The sequence below is a fragment of the Pecten maximus genome, chromosome 13 (assembly GCF_902652985.1).
Source record: "Pecten maximus chromosome 13, xPecMax1.1, whole genome shotgun sequence".
Taxonomy (NCBI): domain Eukaryota; kingdom Metazoa; phylum Mollusca; class Bivalvia; order Pectinida; family Pectinidae; genus Pecten; species Pecten maximus.
In genome coordinates, this window is record NC_047027.1 from 33,673,875 (window position 1) to 33,698,802 (window position 24,928).

The 24,928-nt window shown below is 40.2% G+C and overlaps 1 protein-coding gene across 1 annotated transcript in view; it reads left to right on the plus strand.

Moving 5' to 3' along the window:
* Nucleotides 1–24,928, plus strand: part of LOC117340888 (centrosomal protein of 164 kDa-like) — a 62,511-nt gene that overhangs the window by 12,806 nt on the left and 24,777 nt on the right. The window contains 11 exon segments of the mRNA XM_033902669.1: nt 4,437–4,508; nt 4,710–4,778; nt 5,591–5,677; nt 5,850–5,989; nt 6,832–6,846; nt 13,260–13,295; nt 15,656–15,785; nt 18,445–18,542; nt 21,776–21,907; nt 23,524–23,818; nt 24,347–24,466. Coding sequence (XP_033758560.1) covers nt 4,437–4,508; nt 4,710–4,778; nt 5,591–5,677; nt 5,850–5,989; nt 6,832–6,846; nt 13,260–13,295; nt 15,656–15,785; nt 18,445–18,542; nt 21,776–21,907; nt 23,524–23,818; nt 24,347–24,466 — 1,194 coding nt within the window.

Below are 24,928 nucleotides of genomic sequence, written 5' to 3' on the forward strand. Positions count from 1 at the left end.
AGTAGTGTACATGGAGTATGAGGAGTTTGAGGATGACGAGGTGAGTAGTGTACATGGAGTATGAGGAGTTTGAGGATGACGAGGTGAGTAGTGTACACTGAGTACGAGGAGTTTGAGGATGACGAGGTGAGAAGTGTACACTGAGTATGAGGAGTTTGAGGATGACGAGGTGAGTAGTGTACACTGAGTACGAGGAGTTTGAGGATGACGAGGTGAGTAGTGTACACTGAGTACGAGGAGTTTGAGGATGACGAGGTGAGAAGTGTACACTGCGTATGAGGAGTTTGAGGATGACGAGGTGAGTAGTGTACACTGAGTATGAGGAGTTTGAGGATGATGAGGTGAGTAGTGTACACTGAGTACGAGGAGTTTGAGGATGACGAGGTGAGTAGTGTACACTGAGTACGAGGAGTTTGAGGATGACGAGGTGAGTAGTGTACACTGAGTACGAGGAGTTTGAGGATGACGAGGTGAGTAGTGTACACTGAGTACGAGGAGTTTGAGGATGACGAGGTGAGTAGTGTACACTGAGTACGAGGAGTTTGAGGATGACGAGGTGAGTAGTGTACACTGAGTATGAGGAGTTTGAGGATGACGAGGTGAGTAGTGTACACTGAGTACGAGGAGTTTGAGGATGACGAGGTGAGTAGTGTACACTGAGTACGAGGAGTTTGAGGATGACGAGGTGAGTAGTGTACACTGAGTACGAGGAGTTTGAGGATGACGATGTGAGTAGTGACACTGAGTACGAGGAGTTTGAGGATGACGAGGTGAGTAGTGTACATGGAGTACGAGGAGTTTGAGGATGACGAGGTGAGTAGTGTACACTGAGTACGAGGAGTTTGAGGATGACGAGGTGAGTAGTGTACATGGAGTATGAGGAGTTTGAGGATGACGAGGTGAGTAGTGTACACTGAGTACGAGGAGTTTGAGGATGACGAGGTGAGTAGTGTGCACTGAGTACGAGGAGTTTGAGGATGACGAGGTGAGTAGTGTACACTGAGTATGAGGAGTTTGAGGATGACGAGGTGAGTAGTGTACACTGAGTACGAGGAGTTTGAGGATGACGAGGTGAGTAGTGTACACTGAGTACGAGGAGTTTGAGGATGACGAGGTGAGAAGTGTACACTGAGTATGAGGAGTTTGAGGATGACGAGGTGAGTAGTGTACATGGAGTATGAGGAGTTTGAGGATGACGAGGTGAGTAGTGTACACTGAGTATGAGGAGTTTGAGGATGACGAGGTGAGTAGTGTACACTGAGTATGAGGAGTTTGAGGATGACGAGGTGAGTAGTGTACACTGAGTATGAGGAGTTTGAGGATGACGAGGTGAGTAGTGTACACTGAGTACGAGGAGTTTGAGGATGACGAGGTGAGTAGTGTACACTGAGTACGAGGAGTTTGAGGATGACGAGGTGAGTAGTGTACACTGAGTACGAGGAGTTTGAGGATGACGAGGTGAGTAGTGTACACTGAGTACGAGGAGTTTGAGGATGACGAGGTGAGTAGTGTACACTGAGTACGAGGAGTTTGAGGATGACGAGGTGAGTAGTGTACACTGAGTACGAGGAGTTTGAGGATGACGAGGTGAGTAGTGTACACTGAGTACGAGGAGTTTGAGGATGACGAGGTGAGTAGTGTACACTGAGTACGAGGAGTTTGAGGATGACGAGGTGAGTAGTGTACACTGAGTATGAGGAGTTTGAGGATGACGAGGTGAGTAGTGTACACTGAGTACGAGGAGTTAGAGGATGACGAGGTGAGTAGTGTACACTGAGTACGAGGAGTTTGAGGATGACGAGGTGAGTAGTGTACATGGAGTATGAGGAGTTTGAGGATGACGAGGTGAGTAGTGTACACTGAGTACGAGGAGTTTGAGGATGACGAGGTGAGTAGTGTACACTGAGTATGAGGAGTTAGAGGATGACGAGGTGAGTAGTGTACACTGAGTACGAGGAGTTTGAGGATGACGAGGTGAGTAGTGTACACTGAGTACGAGGAGTTTGAGGATGACGAGGTGAGTAGTGTACACTGAGTACGAGGAGTTTGAGGATGACGAGGTGAGTAGTGTACATGGAGTATGAGGAGTTTGAGGATAACGAGGTGAGTAGTGTACACTGAGTATGAGGAGTTTGAGGATGAGTTGAGTAGTGTACATGGAGTATGAGGAGTTTGAGAATGACGAGGTGAGTAGTGTACACTGAGTACGAGGAGTTTGAGGATGACGAGGTGAGTAGTGTACATGTAGTATGAGGAGTTTGAGGATGACGAGGTGAGTAGTGTACACTGAGTATGAGGAGTTTGAGGATGACGAGTTGAGTAGTGTACACTGAGTACGAGGAGTTTGAGGATGACGAGGTGAGTAGTGTACATGGAGTATGAGGAGTTTGAGGATGACGAGGTGAGTAGTGTACACTGAGTACGAGGAGTTCGAGGATGACGAGGTGTGTAGTGTACATGGAGTACGAGGAGTTTGAGGATGACGAGGTGAGTAGTGTACACTGAGTACGAGGAGTTTGAGGATGACGAGGTGAGTAGTGTACACTGAGTACGAGGAGTTTGAGGATGACGAGGTGAGTAGTGTACACTGAGTACGAGGAGTTTGAGGATGACGAGGTGAGTAGTGTACACTGAGTATGAGGATGACGAGGTGAGTAGTGTACACTGAGTACGAGGAGTTTGAGGATGACGAGGTGAGTAGTGTACATGGAGTATGAGGAGTTTGAGGATGACGAGGTGAGTAGTGTACACTGAGTACGAGGAGTTTGAGGATGACGAGGTGAGTAGTGTACACTGAGTATGAGGAGTTTGAGGATGACGAGGTGAGTAGTGTACACTGAGTATGAGGATGACGAGGTGAGTAGTGTACATGGAGTATGAGGAGTTTGAGGATGACGAGGTGAGTAGTGTACACTGAGTACGAGGAGTTTGAGGATGACGAGGTGAGTAGTGTACACTGAGTACGAGGAGTTTGAGGATGACGAGGTGAGTATTGTACATGGAGTATGAGGAGTTTGAGGATGACGAGGTGAGTAGTGTACACTGAGTACGAGGAGTTTGAGGATGACGAGGTGAGTATTGTACACTGAGTATGAGGAGTTTGAGGATGACGAGGTGAGTAGTGTACACTGAGTATGAGGAGTTTGAGGATGACGAGGTGAGTAGTGTACACTGAGTTTGAGGATGACGAGGTGAGTAGTGTACACTGAGTATGAGGAGTTTGAGGATGACGAGGTGAGTAGTGTACACTGAGTATGAGGAGTTTGAGGATGACGAGGTGAGTAGTGTACATGGAGTATGAGGAGTTTGAGGATGACGAGGTGAGTAGTGTACACTGAGTATGAGGAGTTTGAGGATGACGAGGTGAGTAGTGTACACTGAGTATGAGGAGTTTGAGGATGACGAGGTGAGTAGTGTACACTGAGTATGAGGAGTTTGAGGATGACGAGGTGAGTAGTGTACACTGAGTACGAGGAGTTTGAGGATGACGAGGTGAGTAGTGTACACTGAGTACGAGGAGTTTGAGGATGACGAGGTGAGTAGTGTACACTGAGTACGAGGAGTTTGAGGATGACGAGGTGAGTATTGTACATGGAGTATGAGGAGTTTGAGGATGACGAGGTGAGTAGTGTACACTGAGTACGAGGAGTTTGAGGATGACGAGGTGAGTAGTGTACACTGAGTATGAGGATGACGAGGTGAGTAGTGTACACTGAGTACGAGGAGTTTGAGGATGACGAGGTGAGTAGTGTGCACTGAGTATGAGGAGTTTGAGGATGACGAGGTGAGTATTGTACAATGAGTACGAGGAGTTTGAGGATGACGATGTGAGTAGTGTACACTGAGTACGAGGAGTTTGAGGATGACCATTTTCTTCTCTTACCCTGGACAAAGATATCCACAATTATACTGGTGTGCGATTCTATTTTCTCTTACCCTGGACAGGGATATCCGCAGTTTTACCGGGGTGAGGTTTTCTTATCTCACCCTAGGGAAAAGACAAGCTACACATGATCTTCTCACGTTCTCAACAGTTGCATTTCGTCACGTCAACAATACCATGATGTCACGTCAACAATACCATGATGTCACAGCAACAATACAATGATGTCACATCGAAAATTCAATCATGTCACATCAACATTTCCTTGCATTGATTAACATCAATATTAGATACATAAGCGGGTAAACAGGGTAAGAGAAAAATAATCATTCACCCCCCCATGGAATTGAGACAGGGGAATCTCAACCCTCGGGCCAAGATAAAAAAGCTGCCAAACACTCAGTAATCCTCGAGTAAGACTTAAACATTTTCCCCATGGAGTTGTTGTAATCCTCGAGTAAGACTTAAACATTTTCCCCATGGAGTTGAGATTCCCCTGACAAGTGGTGTTTAATCTTCATTACTTGATCTCTGTGAAATCATACTTTTGTAGATTGACCATGAAAGACCTGTACGACACAGCGTAGAACTGGAGATTCACGACGTGGCTGGCCTAGGGTACGAGGTAAGTCAGTCAGTTTCTCTTTCTTTCTGATGGGCACTGAATCGACTCACAAAATAATTTCAGAAGAGAATTGATAAGCAGGTGATTTTAAGTCATAAGAAATTGTTCATTTATCGTTCCAAAAAAAAAATTGTATGAATAAGTGCTAATATTTTTAGATGAGTAAAATTAAGTTTAAAAAAAGAAATGTTGTTTTGACAGGACTCGGACAGTGATAAGTTGGGCCATAAGGAATCTGACAGCGACAGTGAGGATTACGGCAAGGATATCGTAAGTACTGAATCATGGTGTAGAGGTTATGGTATAACCTCTATATTCCATTTATTTGTGCTTAATCGGGGGCCGTGATAGATCAGCCAGTTAGAGCGCCGTCCACATAACCTTAAGTGTTGATTTGAGGTGCGTGGTTCAATTCCTCCCCTTAGGGGCCGCGGTGGCCGAGTGGTTAAGGTGACCCAACACTTTATCACTAGCCCTCCACCTCTGGGTTGCGAGTTGGAAACCTACGCGTGGCAGATACCAGGTACTGACAGTAGCAGGGTGGTTTTTCTCCGGGTACTCCGGCTTTCCTCCACCTCCAAAACCTGGTACGTCCTTAAATGACCCTGGCTGTTAATAGGACATTAAACAAAAACAAACCAAACCAAATGCTTCCCCTTGTCGGCTTGTATTTCTCTGGAAGCTGAGAAACCTGCCAGTGTGTTTGGTTGTGGTTTTCTCCTTTGGCAAGACACTTTAATAGCTCTGGATGGGATGCGACGGGCCTCCCTGACTGTTCAATGCTCGATTAACAAACCTTGTGTTAAATCAGACATGTAAGATCCTCTGCTCATATTCCGGCTCGTTCCACTGTCTGAAATATATTTTGCACCATAGTGTCATTACATGAGGTAGATTAGATTTCATTGGTCATCGGTGAAGGTTAAAGGGTCAAAGGTCACACTTTTACTCTTTAACATGTTTACCCCTGTTCATCCCCATTCATTTATTTGTTTTTATTAAAACTTCTAAATGGCATTTAAAAACATTTTGAAATGTTAGATATGAACAAGTTTTCCATAATGTTGTTGCACTTTTTCCAGGACTTTGGGATTGATAATAATTTATCAGAAAGGATTATGAACCTTGGAACAGAGAATTTGGACCCAGTTCGGGGCTCGCTGGAGAAGGTGAGTGTAAACACGGCTCATAAAATTATGTCTCGTAAACTATCAAACATTTCTATTGCCTGTTCAATAATTTCACAGAGGAAAGAGTCTTTTGAAAGATGTAGAATAACTTAAATTATCAACCTACATTTGATTATCAGTGATGACTTTTTATCCTTGAAATATTTGACAGTTACAAGACTTTGACCCTACCATGTCCGCCCTGTCCACGGCGAGGGGTGACTCCCCCGGGGGTAATATTAGTCCTCTTGATCGACCGACCCCGGACGACAGAAAGAAACGTGCTGAGGTTGCTGCTTCAGCTGCTGAAAGGTACGTTACATCTTTTCCTGGAAATCAAATTCCCAAGTTATCTGTTTAAGTTGTGTTGTTATATTTCACACGGTTTTTTGTCAGTCCTCATGACTACACAGCTGTCTTGTTCTTGTAGAACTTCCTTTAACATCAGTTTACAGATGGGATTGATATATCACATTATGGTCTTTCTCCAGATCTCTTGTTAGGTCTTGTTGCATCTTTGACTCCGTAATTGTCGGTCAGCATTGTTGTCTGCTGTTTCACTTAACTCTTTCACCCCTAGTGATCATATTGGACTTCAAATTATAAAAGAATGGCAGAGTCCACTGAAGTTTCTTAGGGTTGAAAGGGTTAAATAAAATTCATCATTCAGGCACTGATTTCTTCTCCTGTAGTACTTGTATTGAGATACAATTAAGTTAATGGTGTCATTACTTTTCATTAATATGAAAAAAATAATTGGTTTCATTCAAACTTGTTGCTACTTTGGAATCATCACCCTTTTCATGTTATAATGAAAATTGTTGTAGAAATTTTTATCACCATAAAGTACATAATTTCTTTTCATCGCAAAAGTGCATAACATCTGATCCTTTACTTCTAAAATGTACATCACATCTTTTCATCGCAAAAAAAAGTGCATCACATCTTTTCATCGCAGAAAGTTGCATCACATACTTTCATCATAGTTATCCGCTATCACACCCTACGCAGAAATAAAGCCCATGATCTTTTAACACCTACGAACTTCTATCTGAAAACATAACTGGTTTTGGTCATTTGTTGTATTTCCTGTGCATGGATTGGTTATCGGAGGGAGTGTCTGAGGTTCTGATTTGTGTTGTTTTATGTTCCAGTCCTGGAGGCTCTAGGTAAGCTTGTTAGTTTAAGCTAGTTACAGAGTATATAGGTAATCTATTTATAGATGGTGATATATATATATAGTACAAAGATAAATGTTCTATATATAGCACTCCAACAAATATACACAAAGTATCAATAATACTGTTATTATAGTACTAAAGTCAACATAATCATTACATATTGATATCAAATTGTAAAAAGCTGTTTAGACATTAGGATAATTATCATGAAGTCTTTATTAAGATTTCTGTTTTTGATGATTTAATTCATTTCCAAATAACAAAAAAAAAAATTGAAGTAAGAATTTATGTATTTTTTCTTCATGACCATTACATCAGGAAAAAAACGTAGTAAATATGTAAAAAATCAAGCAAAAACCCTTTTAATCTCTTAATATATTTGAATATGCTTCTTTCATCTGGAAAGTAAAAGATAAAGCTGTAAATGGGTATATTTAATACTTAATGCCTTAATATATCTACATAATTACTTAACAACCTTTGGATACCTCTGGGCACTGTAACTACTATAGATTTCCCAAGTTTATAACAGATACATACATGCATATATATTTATATTCAATACATGTATATTAATCTATTAAATCTATAACATATTGCGTAGAAGTTATATCCTTTAGGATTATTTTTTATTTTATTTTATTGAGTGTAGAAGTGACCTGTACATTTTGTAACAGTATATCAATATGATCATTAACATTTTAATGAATTTTACATTATTTTCTCTCAATTTTAAACAATACTGATACACTATGTCTTAAAATATAGAAAACCATATCATATCCTATCATATCATTGTAAATGTTATGGTCATGTCCAATAAATAAAACTGCCACTAGTCTGTGTTCCAACTATTTAGTCAACACTAACCCAGTGGCCCCACTATCCAGTCACCACTAATCCAGTGGTCCCCACTATCTAGTCACCACTAACCCAGTGGTCCCCACCCTCCAGTCACCACTAATCCAGTGGTCCTCACTATCCAGTCACCACTAACCCAGTGGTCCCCACTATCCAGTCACCACTAATACAGTCACCACTAACCCAGTGGTCCCCACTATCCAGTCACCACTAATACAGTCACCACTAACCCAGTGGTCCCCACTATCCAGTCCCCACTAATCCAGTGGTCCCCACTATCCAGTCACCACTAATCCAGTCACCACTAATCCAGTGGTCCCCACCATCCAGTCACCACTAATCCAGTCACCATTAATACAGTGGTCCCCACTATCCAGTCACCACTAATACAGTGGTCCCCACCCTCCAGTCACCACTAACCCAGTGGTCCCCACTATCCAGTCACCACTAACCCAGTGGTCCCCACCATACAGTCACCACTAATCCAGTGGTCCCCATCATACAGTCACCACTAATCCAGTGGTCCCCACCATACAGTCACCACTAATCCAGTGGTCCCCACCATACAGTCACCACTAATCCAGTGGTCTCCACCATACAGTCACCACGAACCCAGTGGTCCCATCATCCAGTCACCACTAATCCAGTGGTCCCCACTATCCAGTCACCACTAATCCAGTGGTCCCCACCATACAGTCACCACTAATCCAGTGGTCCCCACCATCCAGTCACCACTATCCAGTCACCAATAATCCAGTGTCCCCACTATCCAGTCACCAATAATCCAGTGTCCCCACTATCCAGTCACCAATAATCCAGTGTCCCCACTATCCAGTCACCAATAATCCAGTGTCCCCACTATCCAGTCACCAATAATCCAGTGTCCCCACCATCCAGTCACCACTAATCCAGTCACCACTAATCCAGTGGTCCCCACCCTTCAGTCACCACTAACCCAGTGGCCCCCACCTTCCAGTCACCACTAATCCAGTGGTCCCCACCTTCCAGTCACCACTAACCCAGTGGTCCCCACTATCCAGTCACCACTAATACAGTCACCACTAACCCAGTGGTCCCCACTATCCAGTCACTACTAATACAGTCACCACTAACCCAGTGGTCCCCACTATCCAGTCCCCACTAATCCAGTGGTCTCCACTATCCAGTCACCACTAATCCAGTCACCACTAATCCAGTGGTCCCCACCATCCAGTCACCACTAATCCAGTCACCATTAATACAGTGGTCCCCACTATCCAGTCACCACTAATACAGTGGTCCCCACCCTCCAGTCACCACTAACCCAGTGGTCCCCACTATCCAGTCACCACTAACCCAGTGGTCCCCACCATACAGTCACCACTAATCCAGTGGTCCCCATCATACAGTCACCACTAATCCAGTGGTCCCCACCATACAGTCACCACTAATCCAGTGGTCCCCACCATACAGTCACCACTAATCCAGTGGTCTCCACCATACAGTCACCACTAACCCAGTGGTCCCATCATCCAGTCACCACTAATCCAGTGGTCCCCACTATCCAGTCACCACTAATCCAGTGGTCCCCACCATACAGTCACCACTAATCCAGTGGTCCCCACCATCCAGTCACCACTAATCCAGTCACCACTAATCCAGTGGTCCCATCATCCAGTCACCACTAATCCAGTGGTCCCCACTATCCAGTCACCACTAATCCAGTGGTCCCCACTATCCAGTCACCACTAATCCAGTGGTCCCCATCATACAGTCACCACTAATCCAGTCACCACTAATCCAGTGGTCCCCACCCTTCAGTCACCACTAATCCAGTGGTCCCCACTATCCAGTCACCACTAATCCAGTGGTCCCCACCATACAGTCACCACTAATCCAGTGGTCCCCACCATCCAGTCACCACTAATCCAGTCACCACTAATCCAGTGGTCCCATCATCCAGTCACCACTAATCCAGTGGTCCCCACTATCCAGTCACCACTAATCCAGTGGTCCCCATCATACAGTCACCACTAATCCAGTCACCACTAATCCAGTGGTCCCCACCCTTCAGTCACCACTAACCCAGTGGTCCCCACCTTCCAGTCACCACTAATCCAGTGGTCCCCACCTTCCAGTCACCACTAACCCAGTGGTCCCCACCTTCCAGTCACCACTAATCCAGATGTACCCACCATCCAGTCCCCACTAATCCAGATGTCCCATCATACAGTCACCACTAATCCAGTGGTTCCCATCATACAGTCACCACTAACCCAGTGGTCCCCACCATACAGTCACCACTAATCCAGTGGTCCCCACCATCCAGTCACCACTAATCCAGTCACCACTAATCCAGTGGTCCCCACTATCCAGTCCCCACTAATCCAGTGGTCCCATCATCCAGTCACCACTAATCCAGTGGTCCCCACTATCCAGTCACCACTAATCCAGTGGTCCCCACTATCCAGTCACCACTAATCCAGTGGTCCCCATCATACAGTCACCACTTATCCAGTCACCACTAATCCAGTGGTCCCCACCCTTCAGTCACCACTAACCCAGTGGTCCCCACCTTTCAGTCACCACTAATCCAGTGGTCCCCACCTTCCAGTCACCACTAACCCAGTGGTCCCCACCTTCCAGTCACCACTAATCCAGATGTACCCACCATCCAGTCCGCACTAATCCAGATGTCCCATCATACAGTCACCACTAATCCAGTGGTTCCCATCATACAGTCCCCACTCACCCAGTGGTCCCCACCTTCCAGTCACCACTAATACAGTGGTCCCCACTATCCAGTCACCACTAATCCAGTGGTCCCCACCTTCCAGTCACCAGTGGCCCATCATCTTAACACCACCAGTCACCAGATAATATTGTAGGTAGTATAACTGAGTATAACCGTAGGTGCTAGCTGTATTAATACAGTAATACATATAAGGTCTTTGTAGTGTGATGAAGAATTTCATTTTTTTCACTTTAGATTGTAAAGTTAGCCATATTAGAATGTACATGTAGTGATAAGTCATTATAACATTATTTGAAAGAAAATAAATAGGAAAATCAATATTGGTGTACTAGACATTTATGTCTTGGCAGTGTCCCTGTCTTGAGTTTGAGTACCAGTAAGCATGAAGACATTACAGACATGTGGTATAGACATAGGGTTTAATTTCAGGACTCGCATGGTTACACTTGATTACACTTGTAAATCATTCCTCATTTATCAGTCATTTTGACATATTCTATCAAGCACAAATCTGATATCACCTGCACTGGCATTGTTGTTTCCCACCTTTCCTCGATTGTCAGTCGGTATTGGTACTCAACACTGGATGGTGAATTGTGCATGCTAAGATACACACTCAATTATAGTCTTGTACTCTCTTGGTTCTGGTCATTTCTGGTATCCAACTGCCACACTAAAATCTTATGAGGTATGAGACATATTCTTCACATGTTGTACACATTTCTTTATTACAAAGGGAGATTACTGGTTGTTGTAACAGGTTTTTGTCTGCAAGTATGATTTCATATCTTGTAACAGTAATGCATAACACTGTAGAGTTATCTCCCTTACCTACATCATCATCGTCGTTTAGAGTTCTCTCTCTCTCTTACCTACATCATCAAAGTCACTAAAAGAGTTATCTCCCTTACCTACATCATCAAAGTCGCTAAAAGAGTTATCTCCCTTACCTACATCATCAAAGTCGCTAAAAGAGTTATCTGCCTTACCTACATCATCAAAGTCGATAAAAGAGTTATCTCCCTTACCTACATCATCGAAGTCGCTAAAAGAGTTATCTCTCTTACCTACATCATCAAAGTCGATAAAAGAGTTATCTCCCTTACCTACATCATCAAAGTCGCTAAAAGAGTTATCTCCCTTACCTACATCATCAAAGTCGCTAAAAGAGTTATCTCCCTTACCTACATCATCAAAGTCGCTAAAAGAGTTATCTCCCTTACCTACATCATCGAAGTCGCTAAAAGAGTTATCTCCCTTACCTACATCATCGAAGTCGCTAAAAGAGTTATCTCCCTTACCTACATCATCGAAGTCGCTAAAAGAGTTATCTCCCTTACCTACATCATCGAAGTCGCTAAAAGAGTTATCTCCCTTACCTACATCATCAAAGTCGCTAAAAGAGTTATCTCCCTTACCTACATCATCAAAGTCGCTAAAAGAGTTATCTCCTTTTGCATATATCACTGAAGGCATATTGATACAGTGCACTAGGCAGCATTTTCCTGTATTTCATCTTCCATCTACCACCATTGAGTTACCTCCCCTTACCTTTAGCACCATTGAATAACCTCTCTTATCTATATCACCATAGAGTCACCTCCATTACCTTTATCACCACAAATTTACATCTTTGCATATTATATTTGTTATCTTTTAAGTACCAGGATGTTGCAATGCTGTAATGTTCATTCCAATCTGTTGCATACATACATACATACATACCTACAATTACTTTTCATCTTTTATTAGCCCACCATCATCAGATGGTGGGCTATTCAAATCGCCTTTCGTCCGTGGTCCGTGGTCCGTCCGTCCGTTAACAATTCTTGTTACCGCTATTTCTCAGAAAGTACAGAAGGGATCTGTCTCAAATTTCATATGCAGACTCCCTTTGGGCCCTAGTTATGCATATTGCATTTTGGGACTGATCCATCAACAACATGGCCGATAGGCAGCCATCTTGGATTTTGACAATTGAAGTTTGTTATCACGATTTCTCAGAAAGTACTGAAGGGATCTTCCTCAAATTTTATTTTTAGGTTGGCCTTGGTCCCAAGTTAAGCATATTCCATTTTTGGACCAGTTAGAAAACAACATGGCCGACAGGCAGCCATCTTGGATTTTGACAATTGAAGTTTGTTATCGCTATTTCTCAGAAAGAGATCTTTCTCAAATTTCATATGTAGGTTCCCCTTGGTGCATTGTTATGCATATTTGCATTTTGAGACCAATCGGAAAACAACATGGCCGACCGACAGCCATCTTGGATTTTGACAATTGAAAATTGTTATCGCTATTTCTCAGAAAGTACTGAAGGGATCTTTCTTAAATTTCATATGTAGTTTGGCCTTGGTCCCAAGTTAAGCATATTCCATTTTTGGACCAGTTAGAAAACAACATGGCCAACAGGCAGCCATCTTGGATTTTGACAATTGAAGTTTGTTATCGCTATTTCTCATAAAGAACTGAAGGGATCTTTCTCAAATTTCATATGTAGGTTCCCCTTGGTCCCTCGTATTGCATTTTGGGACCAGTCTGTCCTGAAAACAATCTGGCAATCAAACAGCCATTATCGCTAAATCTCAAATATCCTATATAGCTAGGATTCCCTTGTTTGAAAAGTACTGGAGGGATGTTTCTCAATTTGCACAGATTAGTAAAATGAAGGGAAAAGTAGGGAGAAGATCAATCTGACATAGAACGTATAAAGATCATTCAATGGTGGGTGCCAAGATCCCTCTGGGATCTCTTGTTTTGTAGTGGAAATCCTCATGTTTATTCCATATTTTGTTTCTAACTTCAGACGTCTCACACGACAGGATTCGGCAGAAATGCCTGCGTATGTTATCCATGTTACTGTCAAAGTGTAAACAGCTAGCTATAAGCTGTACCTCCTGTATATCAACCATTTGTTAAATTACAGGGAAAAATTATCTTATAAAATTTTAATACACATTCTTTGCCAATTAAGCATTTTTAAAAGAATTCAAATCCTTTCCTGAAATAAAAAGATATTTTGCAATAAAAAAGATTGTTTTTTGCCACTAAAATCTTAAAAATGATTAAGATGACTTTAAATGGTCATAAGTTCATTAAAAATGACACACACAATCTAAATTTGTTGTTAACATAACAAAAGATATGATTCCTGTTTTTATCTGGTTGATGTTCCGGAGTTATAGCTTCCAATAGATAAAGCTTGTATCCCATTGTATCTTGGTTACACATATTAATATTTAACACAGGTATCACTAGTAGATTTGCTCATTAACATGTTATTATCGTGTGTGTGCTGTACTAAGATGGGTGATTCTATTGACTCTGTATTCAACATGATAACCTTTACTGTGTGAGGATGGGTGATCATATTTATGTTGTATTCAACCTGATATACATGCAAGCACCTTTTGTTAAAAGGTTCAGTGGTATTAAATTTAAGTCTAAAAATTACATACCTCACTAATCAACTAATGCATAAATCGTTATTTTGAGTCTTTAAATCAAAGACTATTTCAGAGAAATGATAAACAGTCTATTTCTTAATCTAAATTACAAATACATTTGCTCTTGTTGTATGTATATACTAGAGACTTAATACTTAACAGTAACAAGATCACCTCTCAAATACAGCCTCTGTATCAGTTTTCAAATGAAATATCTGCTGTAGTATCCTATAGGGAGAATGAGCAGATGATTGCATGGGTCTGGTATCTTGTTTTAGCATGTCACAATATAAAGTTTTGTCACATCCCTCTAATCTTCTCCCCCAACCTACTGTTACTGGGAATTTTACATTTCCGTCTTCTATGAACTGATGTATTAAATCAATAATAATAAAAAAAAAAATGATAATAATTTATTTTCTGGCAGAAATGTGAAAAAAATACAGTAAAAGACAAACAGGTTTTTTTTGTGTTAATATATGGAAAATACATCTTTTTTTAGATGCAACATATCAGACATAAATGTTGGAAGCAACCTGGAGATAGTATTACAGGACTTGACAGTCATTGATCATTTAAGAAAAAATTACCACATCCATCGTTATTTCCTAAATGAATTAAAAAACAGTCAAAGTGTTCGGATTAAAAAATAAAAAAATGCCCTTTGTGAAACATAAGTTCCAACATATTGGAACTCTCTAATGTTTGGAGATTCATATTTGTTATTTTCTAAATGTATTGAAAAACAGTCATAGTGTTCGGACTGCAAAAGAAACAACAAAAATGGCCCATGTGAAACATTCGAACATATTGGAACTCTCTAATGTTTGGAGATTCATATTTAGACTCTACATTAATTACGGAATGGCTGAGATGAGTCCCTGAAGTCGTTCCAGAAATTGATTTAACTGCATGTTATATAACCCTGTGAAAACAAATATAGTGGACACATTTGTACTCGTAGATAATGATATTTTTTCTCTATACCCGACTAGCATGTCGTTCGTTCATGTGTAAATGCATCATTATATACCTATTGTTTCACATGTATGTGTAGTATATACTAACTGGTACTAACTGTTAAATATGGCTATTTTTCTATATTTAATACACAGCAAAACACTTTATCCATTTCAAAGTGACTCTGGGTGTTGACAAGCAAATAAACAACAAAATTAATACTGTTATATATGTAAAAGTGCTACATCACTGAGGAAGTATTAACTGTTTTTCACAAAAATGCATAATGGCACCAGCTGAATGAATAACTAATTATCTTAATTAGGTAGGTAACTTTTTGTGATGTTTAAAATATACAACAGCCTGTTCAAATTTTCACTTTACAATAATTAATCTTTTTTTTTGAGATATAGTACCTTTAAGGATTTAAATACTAACTATTTATACCATTCTCTCGAAGTGTTAAGTGAAGTTTTAAACAATCACTGGGTATTAATTTGTATTGTGTTTTCCATTAGAATATTGACATCCTCATAAAATCCACTAACATATCACTTTCAGAAGTAAATGAATTCTGAATCAGATAAAGAGTACAGAGAAACAAGTCATGATTTATCAACCATTCATCTCATAAGTTAGATTTCCAAAGTTAAAAAAATTACGTTTAGTTTGAAAGTTTTGTTAAATGTCAAAATATTGTTATTCATTTATATTGTGTATTAGACTTAATTTCATCAAAAAGGCTTTACAACACATCACTGAAGAAAGGGGAGGTAATGAGTGTTTCTGGTTACAGGCGAGCAGATCAGGACCGCTTTATGAGGGAGGAGGAAAGCAAAATCAAACTCAACAATGACCGAACTCTTCAAGACTTGAGACTACGACTGAGGAAGGAACTAGAGAATGCCAAGCTTGACTTATTAGAGGTAATATAGGTCAAAGGTTAGCAGTACAATGGAGGTCAAAGGTTAGAAGTATTAGTCAAAAGTTAGAGGTACAATGGAGATCAAAGGTTAGAGGTAATACAGGTTAAAGGTTAGAAGTACAATAGAGGTCAAAGGTTACAGGTAAAAGAGAAGTCAAAGGTTAGAGTTACAATGGAGGTCAAAGGTTAGAGGTAATACAGGTCAAAGGTTAGAGATAATAAAGGTCAAAGTTTTCAGGTACAATGGAGGTCAAAGGTTAATAGTAATAGAGGTCAAAGGATAGAGGTATAATAGGTCAAGCATCAGGCTATATGAAATTTTTAGGTCATCTGACCCAAAGGGTCAGGATGACCTATAGTCATCGTGCTTCGTCCGTCGTCGTCCGCCGTGCGCCGTCTGCCGTGCGCCGTGCGCCGTCCGTAAACTTTTTCTTTCAAAACGCTACTCCTCCTTAACGCTTGGGTGGATTACTTCCAAATTTGGTTTGAAGCATCATTGGGGGAGGGCAATCATATTTTATATAAATGAGGCTGGTCTGACCCCTGGGGCCAGAAGGGCGGGGCCCCAAAAAGGGAACTTAGGTGAATATTGCTATAAAATCCTACTCCTCCTTTACCCTTGGGTGGATTACAACTAAATTTGGTTGGAAACATCATTGGGGGAGGGCGGTCATATTTTATATAAATGAAGTTGGTGTGACCCCTGGGGCCTGAGGGGCGGGGCCCCAAAAGGGGAACTTTGATGAAATTTTGCTATAAAATCCTACTCCTCCTTAACCCTTTGGTGGATTTCAACCAGATATTGTGTGAAACATCATTTGGGGAGGGTGATCATATTTTATATAAATGAGGCTGGTGTGACCCCTAGGGCCTGAGGGGCGGGGCCCCAAATGGGGAACTTTGATGAAATTTTGCTATAAAATCCTACTCCTCCTTAACCCTTTAGTGGATTTCAACCAGATATGTTGTGAAACATCATTTGGGGAGGGCGGTCATATTTTATATAAATGAGGCTAGTGTGACCCCTGGGGCCTGAGGGGCGGGGCCCCAAATGGGGAACTTTGATGAAATTTTGCTATAAAATCCTACTCCTCCTTAACCCTTTGGTGGATTTCAACCAGATATTGTGTGAAACATCATTGGGGGAGGGTGGTCATATTTTATATAAATGAGGCTGGTGTGGCTCCTGGGGCCCCTTTTAGGGCCCCGCCCTAAAAGGGGAACTTTTATGAAATTTTGCTATAAAATCCTACTCCTCCTTAACCCTTTGGTGGATTTCAACCAGATATTGTGTGAAACATCATTGGGGGAGGGTGGTCATATTTTATATAAATTAGGCTGGTGTGGCCCCTGGGGCCAGAAGGGCAGGGCCCCAAAAGGGGAACTTTGATGAAATTTTGCTTTACAATACTACTCCTCCTAACCCCCATAGTGAATTATTACCAAATTTGGTGTGAAACATCATTGGAGGAGGACAATCATATTTTATATAAATGAGGCTGGTTTGACCCCTAGGGCCAGAGGGGCGGGGCCCCAAAAGGGGAACTTTGGTGAATTTTTGCTATAAATCCTACTTCTCTCTAACCCTTGGGTGGATTAATACGAAATATGGTGTGAAACATCCTTTGGGAAGGGTGGTCATATTTTATATAAACGAGGCTAGTGAGACCCCTGGGGCCTTAGGGGCAGGGCCCCAAAAGGGGAACTTTGGTGAATATTTTCTGTTAAATACTAATCCTCCCTAACCTTTTGGTGGATTACAACCTAATTTGATGTGAAATATAAGGTGACGGCAATCATATTTTTTAATGAGACAGGTTTGACCCCTGGGGAAAAAAAGATGGGGCAAAAGGAGCGCTTAGGTTAAACATTTCTTTAAAATGCAATTCCTCCTTAATGCCTTAATTGATTACAACTATATTTAGCATGAAACATCATTGGGGAAAGGCAATCCTAATTGATATAAATGAGTCTTGTCTGACCCATTGGGACACAGAGGGGCATGCCCCAAAAATGGGAACTTGGCTAAAATTTTGCTTTATGATGCTGCTCTTCCTGGACAAGCTAAATGGATAAAAACCAAATTTGATCTAAAACATAACTGGCTGCGATAAATGATTTATGGTAATAATGCTGGATTGAGGGGTGTGTCCCTGCTGTAAGTGTAAGTGTTTGTCAGATGACCGTTAAGGCCCATGGGCCTCTTGTCTATTTCCTTGGGATGATGGGTTGGTAGTATAGGATTTTATATCATTAGATTTCTTTGATTTACACAGTAAGTTCATAGGAGCAGGATATGTCTTATTGTCTCGAGATCTGGCAATGAATTGTAGAGAAGATATAGGTATATGCCTATGTCACATGGTACATAAATACATATGTTCATAACCCCAACAAAGTCGTCTCTATAAACTTATCTTTAATCATACTGTCATAAGCTTATTTCCTACCCTACCTCTTGAAGGATTTTTTGTATAAAAAATCAGGTAAAAAATTAGGTCACTTTAATTATTATAAATGGAATTTTCAATATCCTTTGCTCCACTAAAATTTGTATTTAAATCTAATGAAACTCTGCTTTTTACATTTTTTATTATCGTCATTTTGAAATTCTTTAAAGATTTTATTTTTATTTTTCATCAAATTTCATTACTATGTAGGATAAAGACAGGAAATTGCGGAAACTTAAAGAGGAGATAATTCTAGACCAGGAGACAGAAGAAGCGCGCCTGAAAAAAGATAAGGAACTGCAATTTAAGTAAGTAGTCTGAATATCAGATGTATTGTTTACTGCCTTTGTTGTCTGCTACTAAGTGTGAGGTATCTATAGCTAGTCATAGAATAACTATCCTCCATTGGAAAAGTATGTCTTTAATCCAAGATATTTAAATCTGAGTTGTTTTAAATGTTGCTGACAAAAGTTGTGTTTGTTTCTAACATTCTTATCATCCATCTACACTACTCTTGAGGTCATTATCGCCAAAAAAAGGGGGAGGGGGATAAAAAATAATAATAATAAAAAAAAATAATGATAAAAAATAATAATGATATATTTATTGAATTTAGAGTGATTTGATATGTTACTATATTGTCTGTCTGGGATAATATTATATAAGTTGGAGAGATTTTTAGCCCACCATCATCAGATGGTGGGCTATTCAAATCGCCCTGCGTCCGTGGTTCGTGGTCCGTCCGTCCGTCCGTCCGTCCGTCCGTCCGTCCGTCCGTCCGTCCGTCCGTCCCTCCGTCCGTCCATCCCTCCGTCCGTCCATCCCTCCGTCCGTCCATCCCTCCGTCCGTCCGTCAACAATTCTTGTTATCGCTAATCCTCAGAAAATACTGAAGGGATCTTTCTCAAATTTCATATGTAGGCTCCCCTTGGTGCCTAGTTATGCATATTGCATTTTGAGACCAATCCGAAAACAACATGGCCGACAGGCAGCCATCTTGGATTTTGACAATTGAAGTTTGTTATCGCTATTTCTGAGAAAGTACTGAAGGGATCTTTCTCAAATTTCATATGTAGGCTCCCCTTGGTGCCTAGTTATGCATATTGCATTTTGAGACCAATCGGAAAACAACATGGCCGATAGGCAGCCATCTTGGATTTTGATAATTGAAGTTTGTTATCGCTATTTCTGAGAAAGTACTGAAGGGATCTTTCTCAAATTTTATATGTAGGCTCCCCTTGGTGCCTAGCTATGCATATTACATTTTGAGACCAATCGGAAAACAACATGGCCGACAGGCAGCCATCTTGGATTTTGATAATTGAAATTTGTTATCGCTATTTCTGAGAAAGTACTGAAGGGATCTTTCTCAAATTTCATATATAGGTTCCCCTTGGTGCCTAGTTATGCAAATTGCATTTTGAGACCAATCTGAAAACAACATGGCCGACAGGCAGCCATCTTGGATTTTGACAATTGAAGTTTGTTATCGCTATTTCTGAGAAAGTACTGAAGGGATCTTTCTCAAATTTCATATGTAGATTCCCCTTGGTGCCTAGTTATGCATATTGCATTTTGAGACCAATCGGAAAACAACATGGCCGACAGGCAGCCATCTTGGATTTTGACAATTGAAGTTTGTTTTCGCTATTTCTGAGAAAGTACTGAAGGGATCTTTCTCAAATTTCATATGTATGTTTCCCTTGGTGCCTAGTTATGCATATTGCATTTTGAGACCTATCGGAAAACAACATGGCCGACAGGCAGCCATCTTGGATTTTGACAATTAAAGTTTAATATCGCTATTTCTGAGAAAGTACTGAAGAGATCTTTCTCAAATTTCATATGTAGGCTCCCCTTGGTGCCTGGTTATGCATATTGCATTTTGAGACCAATCGGAAAACAACATGGCCGACAGGCAGCCATCTTGGATTTTGACAATTGAAGTTTGTTATCGCTATTTCTGAGAAAGTACTGAAGGGATCTTTCTCAAATTTCATATGTAGGCTCCCCTTGGTGCCTAGTTATGCATATTGCATTTTGAGACCAATCGGAAAACAACATGGCCGACAGGCAGCCATCTTGGATTTTGACAATTGAAGTTTGTTATCGCTATTTCTGAGAAAGTACTGAAGGGATCTTTCTCAAATTTCATATATAGGTTCCCCTTGGTGCCTAGTTATGCATATTACATTTAGAGACCTATCAGAAAACAACATGGCCGACAGGCAGCCATCTTAGATTTTTACAATTGAAGTTTGTTATCGCTATTTCTGAGAAAGTACTGAAGGGATCTTTCTCAAATTTTCGTATTTAGGTCCAATTGAAGTTTGTTATCGCTATTTTACAGAAGGTACTGAAGGGATCTTTCTCAAATTTCATATGTAGGTTCCCCTTGGTCCCTGGTGTTGCATTTTGGGACCAATCCGAAAACAACAGACAGCCATTATCGCAAAATCTTAAATTTTATATATAGGTTCCCCTTGTTTGAAAAGTACTAGAGGGCTGTTTCTGAATTTACACAGATTAGTAAGACTTAGAGGAAGGGAAAAGTAGAGAAAAGATCAATCTGACATGGAACCTATAAAAATCATTCAATGGTGGGCGCCAAGATCCCTCTGGGATCTCTTGTTACTGATAATGATTTGTTGTTTGAATTTTATGGAATTACAAAGTATTTGTGTGCCAAAAATTTAATCACAAAAATATAGTTTTCCTGTTAGCATTTCCATTGCTTAATCAAGTTTGTCTTCTGTTAAATTGATATAGCCCATATATTTGATAATATCAGTTTGTGTATGAGTAGTACTAAAGAATGTGAGAGCAGATTTAGTATTTGTCACATGTCATTTCCCTGTTTTGTATGTGTACCTACTAGACTTAGGATGGTGTTGTGTTATCTCCCTTTGTTATCATTGAGAGGATGTTGTGTTATCTCCCCTTGTTATCATTGAGAGGATGTGGTGTTATCTCCCTTTGTAATTATTGAGAGGGTGTGGTGTTATCTCCCTTTGTAATTATTGAGAGGATGTGGTGTTATCTCCCTTTGTAATCATTGAGAGTGTGTGTTGTTATCTCCCTTTGTAATCATTGAGAGTGTGTGTTGTTATCTCCCTTTGTAATCATTGAGAGGGTGTGGTGTTATCTCCCTTTGTAATCATTGAGAGTGTGTGTTGTTATCTCCCTTTGTAATCATTGAGAGTGTGTGTTGTTATCTCCCTTTGTAATCATTGAGAGTGTGTGTTGTTATCTCCCTTTGTAATCATTGAGAGGGTGTGGTGTTATCTCCCTTTGTAATCATTGAGAGTGTGTGTTGTTATCTCCCTTTGTAATCATTGAGAGTGTGTGGTGTTATCTCCCTTTGTAATCATTGAGAGGGTGTGGTGTTATCTCCCTTTGTAATCATTGAGAGGGTGTGGTGTTATCTCCCTTTGTAATCATTGAGAGGGTGTGGTGTTATCTCGCTTTGTAATCATTGAAATTGTTTTTTCTTATCTCTAAATCATTGCTTCACTATTATGCCCTGTGTCACCCCATACAGTGAGTTCGACACTCAGATTAAGTCTGATCTAGAGAAAGAAAAAAAGTCTTTAGAGGAAGAAAAAGCTGCCACGCTTGAGCGATTAGTTAAGGAAATGAAGGAGAAACATTCAGAAGAGGAAAAAAATCTGCGGTAATCTTGACAAGAAGTTCTGCCCCTCCTCATTTTGTTGTTGTAGTTGAAGCATGAACATTGTGTGATGATTTGGTTCTTATTTTTCTGTTACAGATATTTGATCCCCAGTTAATAATTTGTTGTGCCATCTGCATTTCTTTAACTGACTATTAGATCCTTGAAATAACATTGTCTTCAATTTAGCCCCCCTAACTTCCTTGTTAAATACTACCCTTTTCCATTCAATCCTACAACTATCTCATTGAATAATATTCCCATCCAATCAGCCCTACAATTTCCTTGTTAAATAATATTCTCTTCCAATCAGCCCTTCAACTATCTCGTTGAATAAAACTCTCTTCCATTCCGCCCCACTCATTCCTCTTATCTAATATGTTTCCCTTAGTTTAGAAGGACTATAAAACATTATTTCCTTTCTTTCCACTTTCACAAAACATTTAATTGTTTTTTATTCAATAAAAGTTCTTGGTTTTATGTTTACACCAACAAGTTTTCATTCTTTTCTCACTTTCATTCATGGTTAATGTTTGATAAAAAAATCCTCTCCCCATTCCTGTTGTTGTTTCACTGTTGTTGTGTCGTCTGTTAAAAAAAACTAATAAAACAATGCCGTAATGATAATGACCTGGTGTTAATATCATGGATGTATGTAAATTCATATTTTTGCAGCATTTGACATTTTTGTATTTCAAGTATAGAAGCCAGACTATAGCAATACTGCACCCTCGTATATGATTAACTCTTCATTTGTGACAAAAAGATCTTACGTTAAAACAATTCAGCTCAAATTCAGATACCTACTAAATCACTGCTTTACTGTTAAAATTAACAACTTTCACTATTTTCCAATAAAACTAGGATTATATATGTAGCAAAAGCTTCAATACCCAACAGCATGACTATTTGGCTGGGCTAATATTTCATGGTTGTTCAAGTCCGGTGTAGGTATTGAATTTCATGCTTCACCGATTTTCCAATATATACTTCTGTTAATTACATCATATGTGTGTATGTGTGTATTCATAAAGGCATATGATACACATTTACATATTAGATTATAATTCTCCCTTCAAATATATGTGAGGTGTTTATTTTCCTGCTGTATTTAATGCTCGGAAATGTAGCCAAAATGAATTTCCTCAAATATTACCAAATGTATAGTATATATTGAGTACACCAAGGTCACATAACAAAATTCATTGTCTTCAAATGTGTTTTCTGTATTGAAAACATTTGAAAATATTGTCGTGATAATGCTTCTCTTTGGAATCAATTTCTAAGAACATCATGATTTTAAAAAAAGTGGTTGGTCCAGCGGAAAGCGTACCACAAAATACATTGTTATAGTTTGTCAACAGCAAGGTCTATCAATGCTTTTTTCTGAGTCTTGATCTAAGTTCGAAAAAGTTGGCAACTGTGTAATTAATATCGATCCTGCATTGTCAATAGTGCTATACATGTTTTATCTTCCTCTCTATGTTTCCATGGAATTAATAAATACTAACGAAGAAATTATTTAAGAAATAATTTATAATTCTCATGTGATTTCATCAAGTTTACAGGTTATACCATTGATTTGAAAACAAGTATCAAATAATTTAAATCTTCTACAGAAAACAAATGGATGATGACCTTGAGAAGCTACGAGAAGAAGTGAGGTCACTACAAAAGGAAGAGCAGAGCCGATTGGTCGAAGACAAACATAAAATTCTCGAGCGTTTAAAATCTCAGGTTGACTCCGAGACGTTAGAAGAGCAACGTCGTCTAGAGGAACAAAAACGTGAAAAATTTGAGGCACTTCAGGCGAAACAAAGACTAGAACTAGAGAATATGACGGACGAGGCAGAGCGGAAACATCGCGATAAAGTCGACCAGGTCAAGCGTGACTCGTCAGATAGACACGAAAAGGTAGCGTACCAAAATGTTGCACCATGGGCAGGTGTTTTGCTGTGCGCTGTCTGCCAGAAGTTTCATGCTTTATTTTGTTGATGTTTTTAGGAGATTAAAGCTTGCTATAAGACGGTAATATTATTATAGTCTGAGTGTGGTTTTAGACTTTTAGTGTAATCAAATGAATTGAAAATCTAAAGGTAAATAAGAATAAAAGATAACTTTCAATCATAGTCTTGCTATATTTATTTTTCAAACAGCCTATGCGGCCAATGCATCAATTTAGGCTCCAAAGTGGGGTGGGTGATGGGGAAGAAATTTTTGCAAGACAACATAATAGCATTTTTCCTGAACTGAAATAGACAAGGGTGGATTTTTACTAGGCATGGGCTAAATGCTGGATAAGCACTGGATTTACTGTAGAATTACACTGGATTTACTGTAGAATTACACTGGATTTACTGTAGAATTACACTGGATTTACTGTAGAATTACAGAGCTAGCTTTGTGTTGTGTGGATGCTCAATGCGTTTGAACTTTATGTAGGAGCTTCTGCGCATTAGAGAAGAACTTAAGCGTGTTCATGAACAAGAGCAGGAGGAGAAAGAACAAGAGCTGGAGGCTGCTAAGCAACGTCAGAAGGCTATCGACGATCTGGACAGAGGGGTGAGGCAAACAGCAGCAGGCTAGATTTTAGTGTTCATCAGTAGATAGGAGTTATTGAGTCTTACGATTAGAAGAATTGACGATAGACAAAAAGTTTCATTGAAATTAATTTTGGATTATATATATGAAGTGACTGTAAAAATATGGTGTATGATCTGTTAAACTCCATTGTTTGGGGGCCGCGGTGGCCGAGTGGTTCAGGTGTCCTGACACTTTATCACTAGCCCTGGCCTCTACCTCTGGGTTGCGAGTTCTGACCGTAGGCCGGTGGTTTTTCTTCGGGTACTCCGGCTTTCCTCCACCTCTCCAACCTGGCATGTCCTTAAATGACCCTGGCTGTTAATAGGACGTTAAACAAAAACAAACCAATCAAACCAAATCATTGTTTGTTCCATGCAGATTTGTTGTAAACATGGTCTCAAGAAGAAATTTGATATAAATTTTTCAGAAAAGTCAGAGTGG